This window comes from Thamnophis sirtalis, unplaced genomic scaffold, assembly GCF_051295495.1.
Source record: "Thamnophis sirtalis isolate CommonGarterSnake01/CBP01778 unplaced genomic scaffold, rThaSir2_p1.2 scaffold_6, whole genome shotgun sequence".
In the NCBI taxonomy this organism is placed as follows: domain Eukaryota; kingdom Metazoa; phylum Chordata; class Lepidosauria; order Squamata; family Natricidae; genus Thamnophis; species Thamnophis sirtalis.
In genome coordinates, this window is record NW_028261386.1 from 65,525,835 (window position 1) to 65,538,068 (window position 12,234).

General features: G+C 37.1%; 1 protein-coding gene across 8 annotated transcripts in view; it reads left to right on the forward strand.

Moving 5' to 3' along the window:
• Window positions 1-12,234, forward strand: part of CEP170 (centrosomal protein 170) — a 90,390-nt gene that overhangs the window by 11,355 nt on the left and 66,801 nt on the right. For all 8 annotated transcript variants that reach the window (XM_087718024.1, XM_087718023.1, XM_087718025.1 and 5 more), the window contains exon 2: window positions 9,841-9,985. In XM_087718024.1, the coding sequence (XP_087574150.1) occupies window positions 9,881-9,985 (105 nt within the window). In that variant the 5' untranslated portion in view covers window positions 9,841-9,880. The remainder of the gene's footprint in view (window positions 1-9,840; window positions 9,986-12,234) is intronic.

Sequence of the window (12,234 nt, forward strand, 5' to 3'; positions counted from 1 at the left end):
AAAGACTAAGATAGACATTATCAGAAGAATCTTCAAACTGTCAATGAAATTTCAGGACAAAACATAGAAAGTAAAATAGAAAGTAAACCAGATATCAGATGTAACAACCCAGATGTTTAGTACATGGTAACAAAGCAACACACTTTGTTCCCATTGGTAATCATCCAGATTTTTGCATCCCAGTTCTAGTAGCCCTGCTTAAAAACATATGGTTGGCCTACACATTAAATTAATAAATGAATTATTTTGTAATGCATAGAAAATGAATTTCATTAATGTTATTGAACATTATGTTATGGAAATGTCTGAATTCTCATAGTGAAAGACTCTTCCTTTACAAAAGTCTGCTACCACAAACTACTACTCCTTCCTTGAGCCTTATAGGACAGGGATTGGCATGTGTTGCTTGTTTAGGACCCACTTTAGTTTTACTATAAATCTGAGTTCTATTGTTGGCAGTTAAGTATAAATCAACCTACTCTAAGTTAATGAGTGTAGTCTAAGAATTAATGATATCAGCTGTAGAAGTACATCTAAAGAAAAAAGCAACTACATGCGGAATTTCAAATAAGTATAAATCAGTCTCCTTAGAGCAATTGCATTCTGGTTACAGTTTAAGATTTCAGAGTATTCATTCAGGTCCTTACAAAGTGGAACATCTGAAATGGAGTATCTTTGGCCTCTTAAAGTCTTGTTAAAGTCTTGTTAAGAAGCTCTAATAAGAATCGTGAAAGTTTGTTTCTTGGCATCTTCTGTTGTTGATACACTGAATGAAGCTAGTGACACAGTATGTATAGCCTGTCAGGTATTTTTCAATTTAAAGGTTAACTTCATTTGATTTACAGTTCTGCACTTTCATGTACTGTATATTCAACCAGGAGCAGTACTATGAAAGAGAAAGATAATTTTGAATGTGTATTCCGAAATAAACAGCAAAATACTGTATGCTTATTCAGGCCTTACAATATAACTTAACGATCCTAGATTTTTGAGGTGTCAATGCTGTGCTCTCGCAGAACATTGAAATTCATCACACCTTTTTTCAAAGTGTTAAGACTTTAAATTGAGTTGAAACTGTTTTTATTCAAATCTGGTTCTCAGAGAAGTAGAGTCAATTTTCTTCTTGTTAACTTTTAAAAGTGCAATAAAAATTGATGGTATTAAACTCATAGCAGATACTTCCAAGTAAATATGAATTGAACTTTATACTGTAGTATAAAGTATAAAGTAGTTTAGACACCATAGGAGTCGTGTAGAATGCTTATCTACATTACCGATCTGTCATAATTTTGCCACTTGTTTCTCCCAACTCAAGTAGTACAGTTGCTCCCTCCAACTTTTTATGGGGGAAATTCAACTTAAAGCAACTATGTTCTAGATACAGTAAATACTGGATACAGCTGATATGCAGTTATTTTCATTTTCTGTCCTCTTAATTAGTGATTATGTGCTCAGCATTCTGATTTATTAATATTGACCTAGTTATTTGCAAAGATTTTTTTAAAAATAACATATTCTTCAATATATTTGAGTTTATACATTTCAAGGATTTCTTTACTGTTATAAGATTTATAAATGGGTTTCTTCCATCTTACGGGTAAGAGTTTGTTCTTATCCAATAGCAAAGAGAAATTCAATGCATGCCTCCCTGAAAAAGGGAAATCTGCCAGGTTCATTGGCAAGTCCTTGGCAGAATTTCCAGGCATTTGACTAAGGTTGGCTCTAAGCTCATATTTCATTTAAAGCTCTCAGACACCCAGCCCTGCATGGCTAGATAAGAATTCTTTATCAAATGCAGGTATGACTGTATTCTTATAATCATTATAGTAGTATAGATTCTAGTGCTTCTTCCTTCCACTCTTTCCATAATTTAATTTTGCCCTGTGTTTGGTTTTGAAACTAAGTGACTGTTGGTTGTTGACATAACTGATATCTCTAGCCTGAGAAACATATATTTTCAACTCCTATCATAACATCCTCTTCATTCTTTACTCCAGCCATTCTATGTGTCTACAAGGATCAGAATCATCACCATCCCACTTCCTAACTTAATACAGTAGATATTTTCTCCCATTACTCCATCTCCATAGCAATAGGAGCCTATTGTTTCAGGGTCAACCAACAAGAATAATAGATACTTCCTCTCCCCCTCAGTCTCTTTAGCTTGCAGTCTTACTTTATCTGGCTGCTGTAAATCTCCAAAAGCCTGACCAAAGTAGTGTGTGTGTGTGTGTGTGTGTGTGTGTGTGTGTGCGCGCGCGCGCGTGCGTGCGTGCGTGTTGTGTAAATAAAATAATAGCTGGATTCTGTTCTTTGGCTAAAACTTATAGTTTCTGTCTGTCTCTTTGGGGCAATTTGATCTCTTCCACTTCAAAGGGTAAAGAGCCACTGGACAATTTTATCTTTGCAGACTCTTTCAGTTATTGATCCCTATCTTATCTCTTTCTACTAAGTACTGCTTAGCCTGCCGAATCTCTGCAGCCACCACATTTCCATTGTGCAACAAGATAGCTAGCTTGGGTTTATGATGAAATGGCAAAAGGCAAGACCCATATGCATCATCTGCTACCTCTTCTTTATTTAACCATTCCAATAAATCAAATATTTAAGATATCACCTCTCAGAATGTACTGAATTTCAGCTCATCTCTCCAACTAGTATTGGAGGGAGTGTTGCAGCCACGGTCCTTAATAAGAGGCTAGAATGTTACAATGATAGTCTATTATTGGAAATCTTGATGTGATCTCATTATTCTTTAAAACATGCTTAATTACCTGAAATTGCTGAATTACTCTTAATAAGTGGCAAAACAGTTATAGAATCCAGGAAAACCTCATCCCAAGGCTTCTGTAAGATTGGAAGAACTGCAGCAGATAATTTGCTGATTTGAGGCTTGATCATGCAATGAGTATGACATGATGTGATGTAATTTTTGAGGGCTACTATGTCATGACCCCCCCACTCCCCATAAAATGTGGATTGCTTTAAGGACATTCTGTTGCCATCTTTCAAAGTTGTAAATGTCTTCCTTTTAGGAAAAAGCATGGTGGCACAGTGCTTAGAATGCAGTACTGCAGGCTACTTCTGCTAACTGCCAGCACTTTGGCAGTTAGAATTTCACCAGCTCAAGGTTGACTCAGCCTTCCATCCTTCTGAGGTAAAATGAGGATCCAGATTGTTGGGGGCAATATGCTGACTCTGTAAACTGCTTAGAGAGGGCTGTAAAGCACTGTGAAGCGGCATATAAATCTAAGGGATATTGCTATCACCAGTCTTTGTGGTACCACATTCAGTTCTCTCTCCAAGAAAAAATGGAAATAAAAAAGAGAACAGAATCCCCAAGATCATCCATCCTATGGATGCTACTGTTGGATGCTACTGTTACTGAACAGATTTATTCAATTAAGAAGGGAATCCTCTTTCTAGCTTCAGAGTCTCTCACCTGGTAGGCAAATTATTAACCTTCCCCCATCCCCCAAAGTTTTCTCTCTGGAGATTGGAAATTGGGAGATGTGATAAAGTAAAGATTGTTCTCATTTATATAATAAAAACCAGGCTATAAATTTTGCATTCATGGAGTGCAAAGAGTCAAAATGAGGAAAAAAGTGACAGTCTGACTTGGCCTTAGGAAAACCTGAGAGAAGTAGGCAAGAGATCTAAGTTATCAGGATTGGTTTTAGATTTTACAGGACTTTACTCATTCCATTGAAGAAGTGGAACCAAACCTGGAAAGGCTTTGTAATGGCTGGAAGTTCCTTGTTAAAACTATTTATTTCATTTGGCCAGTGGCAATTAACTGTGTTAAAGAATGCACAAGGTAGTTGGTAACCTGTAACCCTTTCAGAAAATTGAACAAACACTTGCAGGCAAGGTATCCCATAAGGCACTCCAAGTGCAGGGAGGCTGTGGAAAGGGGGTGCGCGTGTGTATGAGCACAGGGAGGCTGGGGAAAGAAGGGACAGAGTTCTGTGTGCAAATGCAGGAAGGCTAGTAACAGAGAGTGCAGGTGTGTGTGTGCCTGTGTATGAGCACTGGGAGGTTGGAGAAAAAGTGTGTGGAGTGCCTTACAGGATGCTTTGTCTGCAAGTGCAGGGAGGCTGGGGAAGGAGGGCACAGGTGGATGCAAGCCAGTGAAAGGGGAAAGAGGCTATACAATGTGCAAGAACAAAGAAATGTTGGGGTGGGGGGGGGAATTTCCCAGGCATCTTGTGACTTCTCCTGACCGCTTCCCTTTTGACTTTGCTTGTGGGAAGCTGGCAGAGAAGGTCAGCAATAACCCAAATGGGATGTTGCAATGGGTCATATGTGTGAGCTAGTTGCAAATGCCTGAATTTTATTTACTTGACTGTGGAAGTGCTGCAATGGCCTAAACTTCAAGGGCAGGTTGAAAGTCCCTTTGTTCAATGTCATTGCAACAGTTGAAGAGTGCTGAACAATTGGTTGTAACTCCTGTCAAAGGAAATCAGAAAAAAAGAATCTGATGGGGAAATTATACCTTTTTTGCTGATCACATTTCAAACATACTAAGAAATTGTGGTTTGCCTGAAATTAGAAACAGAAGGGAAGAATTTTAAGAGCCTGGTTCTTCTTTGTAAGACAAAAAATCATAATCTAAAATAAATGAAAAACTGGTTTTTCCTTTAAATTATCAATATATTTAAAGTGTTATCAAAGTATTTGCAAAATGTTATCAGAGTTTGAAATAAACTTTAAAAAACTGAAAATATCAAGCACTAGACAGCTTAATGACCTATGATTAAATTTATTCTAAATAATTAAATTCAACTTATAGTCTGAGTGATACAGTAGAATTACAGATACCCCATGTAAATGCCTGATCAAAAGAGAAAATGCATTCAATGTATTAACATAAATTTTAATGGAATGCTAACTGATTGGGGGGAAATACCATGATTTCAGCTTCCTTTTGTGAAAATATTTTGATAGACAGCAATTGAGGTCTTCTGTCTGCCTAAGATAGCAAGTTAATTTCAAGGTTAAGAAAATAAGTAACAAATATGATTGGCATCTACTAACACTTGGGAAAACAAGGGTTGGAAGGGACCTTGGAGGTCTTCTAGTCCAACCCTCTGCTTAGGCAGGAAACCCTATACCACTACAGACAAATGGTTATCCAATATCTTCTTAAAAACTTCCAGTGTTGGAGTATTCACAACTTCTGGAGGCACGTTGTTCCACTGATTAATTGTTCTGTCAGGATATTTCTCCTCTGTTTTAAGTTGCTTCTCTCCTTGATTAGTTTACACCCATTGCTTCTTGTCCTGCCCTCAGGTGCTTTGGAGAATAGCTTTACTCCCTCTTCTTTATGGCAGCCCCTGAGATATTGGAATACTGCTATCATGTCATCCCAGTCCTTCATTTCATTAAGCTAGACATAACCAGTTCCTGCAACCGTTCTTAATATGTTTTAGCCTGCAGTCCCCTAATCATCTTTCTTGCTGTTCTTTGAACTCTTTCTAAAGTTTCCACATCTTTTTTACATCATGGTGATCAAAACTGGATGCAGAATTCCAAGTGTGGCCTTACCAAGGCATTATAAAGTGGTATTAACACTTCATGTGATCTGGATTCTATTCCTCTGTTTATGCAGCCTCGAACTGTGTTGGCTTTTTTGGCAGCTGCTGCACATTACTGGCTCATATTTAAATAGTTGTCCACTAAGACTCCAAGATGTTCTCACAGTTATTACTATTGAGCAAGGTACCACATATACTGTACCTGTGCATTTTGTTTTTCTTGCCTAAATGTAGAACCTTACGTTTTTCACCATTGAAGTTCATTTTGTTAGATAGTACCCAATGTTCCAGTCTGTCAAGATCCTTCTGTATCTTAAACCTATCTTCCGTAAAGTTGGTTTTTCATGCTAGCTTGGTGTAGTCTGCAAATTTGATGAGTTCCCTGTCTATCCCCTTGCCAAATCATTGATGAAGATGTTGAAGAATACTAGGCTTAAAACAGAGCCTTGGGGTAGTACCCCACTGCATATGTCCTTCCATGTAGATGCAGTTCCATTTAGGACTACATGTTGAGTGCAGTTGGTCAGCCAGTTACAAATCCATCTGGTGGTGATGCTGTCTAACCCACATTTTTCTATTTGATTTAGTAGTAGGTTATGTTCTTCTTTATCAAATGTCTTACTGAAGCCCAAATAAATTATATCGACACCATTCCTCTGGTCCACTATTTTTGTCACTTTGTCAAAAAATACAATAAGATTAGTCTGACGTGATCTGGCTTTTGGTTATTACTTTGTTTGCTTCTAGGTGTTCGCTGATTTGTTGCTTGATTATCTTTTCCAGAATCTTCCCAGTATTCAGACTGATAAGTCTGTAGTTTCCTGGATCTATTTTTTTTCCTCTTTTGAAGATGGGAACCACATCAGCTCTTTCCCAGTCCTATGGCAGTTCCCTAGTGTTCCAGGATCTTTGAAAGATCCTTTGTGCTGTGTTCAAGCTGATGTGTAAGCTTTGCTAAAATTGTTTTTTTCAAAATTATCTCAAAGCCCTCAAATTCAAAGAACACTTTACTGTGGTGCTGCTTAAAGCTGTCTTATTGCGTGGAATCATAATTAAGCCCTACTCCCGATTCTAGCTACAACAAGGCTGTGCATCTAGACTCCTTTAAGTTGCTTCCGGATGCTGCCACACAACCTTTGCTCTGCTTTTTCTCTCCCATGAGCCCGAATATGTCTTTTTCCAAAGGCTTTCCCATTCCCCACTGCACTTTCTCAAGAACCACCGCCTCTCTCTCTCTCTCTCTCTCTCTCTCTCTCTCTCTCTCTCTCTCTCTCTCTCTCTCTCTCTCTCTCTCTCTCTCTCACACACACACACACACACACACACACACACACACACTCACACACACACACACACACAGAGAGAGACAGACAACTACTACAATGGCTGACTTCTGGTATGGTTGGCTTTACTACTGTCTGTCTGTAGTTGTACTACAGTCAGCTTAGCCTTTCAGACCTCTTGAAGTGTTTTCTGTTAAGCTTTGTGAGTCTGCTATATTAGTTGCTTGGCACACCAAAGTGGTGGGGGAGAAACCACTTTTCCTTCCCTCCCCTTTCTTCTTGGTTTGGCTCTCTCTCTAAGAGCTTAGCCTGTAACACAGGGCAGTCTGCTCTCCAGCAGCTTTGAGGAAACCTAACCTAGTTGGGTTTCCCTAGCACTCTCTCTCTCTGAGTTGACACTTCTTTTTCTCGCAGTGTGGGCTGGCATCTGTCACTGCCAAGCTTTTCTGCAATCTGCAGCTTCCAAGATCTTTCAGTCTTTCTCCCCTTCCCTGTTCAGAGCAGTTCTTTAGCCATTTACAAAGCATATACATACTTCTATCCATTCCTTTATTCTTTCTATGTTTTTTTTTCTCTTCAGCTTTTCAACTTCTGTCTTTCCCTATTCATTATTTGAGTCTAATAAGTAACAAGCTGCTGCTAAAGTTCCCGTATTCTTCTATAAGGAATGGTCCCTTTTCCATTGAAGGGGATCCAATTTTTTCTCCATGGCCTTTCTTTCTTAATTTCAAAGGTTTTATTTCTTTTAAAACACAAATATTTCATCATTCGTCAATCATTAAAACATCGAAGTACAATTTTTTTGTATGCCCCTCCCTCCCTCCACCCCCCCCCCCCCCGACTTCCCAGAACCCGTACACGGTATGGATTTTTAACAAACACAGTCTAAAATCTATTGAGAAAAAAGAAATAAAGAAATTAATGACATTCTACATTGACCTTAGCTTCTTCTTGCTGAACTAACTTTAAACAATTTAAATCATTTCTGATCTTAAGCATAGGCTAACTGGAGTTTCTTGGTCCCGTATTTATTTTGTATATAGTCAATCCATTTTTTCCAGTCTCGTTTATATCTCTCATTTGAGTGATCTTTAAGATATGCCGATATTTTAGCCATCTTGGCTAAGTTTGTGACTTTCAATGTCCATTCTTTCATTGTATGTTTATTGCAGCTGGGAAGAGGAAAAAAGCTGCCATAAAATGATAAAAATATAGTAGATAGCATGTGGTATTTAGCAAGAAATTGGTATTTATTAAAAGAAGTAGCAGTAGTTGTGTTCTTTGTTATATAGAATGACAGTTGGGAATATCAAAACAAGCATGAAGTTAGTTTAATACAGTGTTGGTGGGATATTTAAGAAGAATGCATGATTAAACAAAAAAACAATGGGGCCAAGAATATATGGATCCTTAAAAATTTGGACTGAATACAAAAATGAGCAACAAGTACAAAATAAGTACATCAAGGTGGTTTGATAATTGAAAGACAATCAGGAATGAATTATAAAACATATATACTATATGAAGGAAGAGTGACATTCTAAGAAAATTATGGTTGGGTTGAAATGAGATTCTGAAAAACAGAGAGATGTTTGAAGGATATGCAATGGAAAACATGTTCTATTCCATGCACAGAGCAAAGAGGGCTTGGAGGTTTGGCCAGGCCATGGACTATATATCTTCCTCCTCCTGGTTGGCAATCCCTCCCCTCATTGTTTTGTGTCTGCCTTTTCCTTACCTCTTTTCAGTAGCATCGTTCCTACTGTTTTGGTTGGCTGCCTGGTTGGCTTGCCCAGTCCTCCCCATGATCTTCCTACACCTTCTTTTTCCTAACTTCCCATTTAGCTATTTACTGTTGCTGCCTCCACTGCCATGCACATAAAATCCATCCATCCACTCTTCCATCCTTTCTCAATTTCCTTTCTTTTACTACTTAGCTGTACATTGCTAAGACACCATGGTGCTACTGCTTGTAATGTACATGTCCTGGATCTAGATCCAACCTGGTGTTGCTGCTGAAACACACATTTCAGTCCAAGCATAAGCTACTCAGAATTCTCCATAAATAAATAAATAGATAAGTATGAAAGGAGCTTTATAGTGAATAAATAATATAGCTATAAATAGATTTGGCCATGCTCCCTTTACTTTTTTAAATCTCATTAAAAAAATTAGCTTACTGTTTTTTATTAATTTTAGCACTTTGCATAATGTTATTTATCCTGATAGTGAATAGTATGATGGGTTTTCACATATGCGAAGACTTATATAGTTCTAATTTCTTTTAGATTTATTTATTTGTTCTCATTTGCATAAAACTAAATCAGAAAAAGCCTACAGTGGTTTACAGTATTCTGAAAAGCCAAGTCAAATGCATATGATAAACACCATTAAAGTTATTTCAAATCAAGACAATAAACAATAAAGGAAGATGATATGAAACAGTCCTGATTATGAACATAAATACTAGCAAATTGAAATAGTTTTAAAATAGTCATTTATTTAATATATTTTCCATTTCTAAAGGAATCATCCATGAACTATGCCTTGGGAACACAAAAGGCATAGACGGCTGGCCTTTTAAGTTGCCTTTGCATGGAAAAGCCAAGCAGGCCTCTCTCTAGGCACTGAAATTGTACACCAGGACTGAATGTACAATCAGTTCTGATTATTTTCAAATAAAATGTCTCTTGAAACAGTTTTATCTGAAGACATTCTTGGGATGGCATCACTTTTGCAATTTGGATGTAGGGAAAAGTAACATTCATTATTTCATTCACAAAAGCAATCATGTTTAAAGTGGGTTTTGGGGGGGCAGGGTGTATTGGAAGCAGTGACTAAAAACAATATGTGACACATAGGAAACATAGTGATACATTTCTGCATGAAAAATAATGTCTGTGAAACAAACCTTGATAAAAATTTCTGGCACTGGAAAGACTCCCAACGATTTTTTAAAAAAATCCCATTAGGAACTAGAACGTAAGGTTAACTAAAATATGTTCCCCTTCTCATTGCAGGATGACGTAGCCTTGTGAGGATTTATTAGCTAAGCAGAAAATGAGCTTAACATCCTGGTTTTTGGTGAGCAGTGGAGGCACCCGTCATAGACTGCCACGAGAGATGATTTTTGTTGGACGAGATGACTGTGAGCTGATGTTGCAGGTAATTCTATCTGTTCTCCAGGCAGTAAATGTCGAAGGCTTGGATGTAATATACTAAATGCACACTACTTTCTGGGGAGTCTATTTTGAACTGTTAAGTAGTTTACTTTTCCCTATTTAGCCTCTAGCAATCATTTGAATCCCACAAATATTATAGCTCAGACATCTAAAGATTTTCATCCTGTGGCTCTCTCATTTTCCCCCCATTGATACCTGAAATAGAAGAATTAAGAGTTAGAAAAAATATAAAATTCTAAAATATTTTCTCAGTATTGATAAACAAAGTGCTGTGCTTTAAAAAGTATCATTAAATAGTGATGGAGTCCATAAATCTAACCAAGTTTGTTGCATTACTAACATTCAGAAGGTTGTAATGCTGTACAAAGTAGTTCATCATGGTACAACTGGCTTTGGAGAACCTTTGAACTAAAGTTCACAGTTAAGTATATACAAGGCTACGCTAAAATGTTAGCTGTAAAACTTTAGATGTCAGTTTAGATTGGAAAGCTTTCAATTGGGCTGGCAAATTTGGTAACCTAGTAACCTAATACTTGATTCGCATGCATGGTCTGGTGATCTTACAAAGGATTGTACAGGTCTGGTAAGTGGTAACAAGCAAGTTTAATAACTGATGAACTGTTTGTTATAGTACAGCAGTTATTTCTCTGTGTTATATTTTGATCAGATATCCAAGGTTTTGTATAGTCCATTGTGTATATTTTTATCCCATTTGGGGCCATTGTCATTACAACAATAGATTAGTTTCCACAAAGTTGGCATTGATGGGCCATGACCCAAAATCACAAAGCTTAGCTTCAAGCATACAAGTTACTGGTGAGATGCAGATTTATATGAAAAGCTATGTTATAATGGAAGGAGATGGGGCAGAAAGGAGAAGAGAACATCCAAGAAAGGTGGACATTGATAAATGGATTAAATAGATAAAAGAGAAAGAAAATAAATTTGAAGAGATCTGAAAGTATTAGCAAATTTTCAGATGGGGAATGTGTCCTGATATGAGCTGTGCCCACCAGGATTGTGCCAAGCATTTGTATTACCTTTGTTTTTCAAGTCTTGACATGAATAAAGTAATTTTAAATTTATACAATTTGCTATTTTAGAATTGTGTAATATAAACATCATTTTATTTTTTTGTATAAATTATTGAAAGGTACTCATTACTTCCACATATTCATTCTGCACTTGTTCACCAAGTGCACTGATAAGTACATCTCAAAAATGAAGAGACTGTGGACATTTTAGTACTAAAGAGGACTCTCTTCCATTAGTTACTTAGAGCTAAACAGATCAATGTTAAATGATCTTTTCTCAGTTATTGCAAATAAGGTCCATTTTTCAAATCATTTGGTATTTACTAACCTCTGTATATCAACAGTGTTAATTTAATTGTAGAATGTTACAATTAGGAATTATGAGTTTTTGAATGTAAAATCTGTGAATGTGCATGGCTGTGCAATATAATTGCGTATGGGTGGTCAAAACAAATGAGAAACTAATGAAAATAATGAAAAATCTAGAAGACTCCTGATTGCTCATCCCTGATTTATTGTCACATCCGAATAAGGGTTCTTGTTTTGTTGATCCCAAATAATTGGGGTTTATAAGCATATAACAATCCAATAAATATAATGCTAGAACTAATACAATTTATTTTTATCGCTTATAACGTATACAGCATATGTAATTTTCATATGAAAATAACTTTTTTCTTTCATATGAAAATCTAAATTTTCCCAAAGATTATATAAGTATAACTACTGCTACTTTAGCATGTTACATTAATGAATATGAAGCCATTTTTTAAAAAAATAAAACTGTCTGTTCCTCTTGTTGCATCGAGTGAATTCTTACTTTTCTGTTCCGTATTTTTTGGCGGATAAGATGCACCTTTTTCACTCAAAAAAGAGAGTGAAAATCTGGGTGCGTCTTATACACTGAATGCAGATTTTTTTCCCCTCCCAAAACCCCACCTCCTTTGCAAAAATGGCCATGTAGAGCTTTTAGGAGGCTTCCAGCGTGCTCCTGGGGGCCGGAGAGGGCAAAAATGAGCAAAAAACAGGCTGTTTTTTGCTCATTTTTGCCCCCAGGAGCACTCTATAAGCCTCCTAAAGGCTATGCATGCCCTTTTTTGACAAAAAATAGGCCCAATTTCATGAAAAATGGGCCACTTTTTGCTCATTTTCCCCCCCCAGCCCCCAGGAGCACTCTATAAGCCTCCTAAAGGCTATG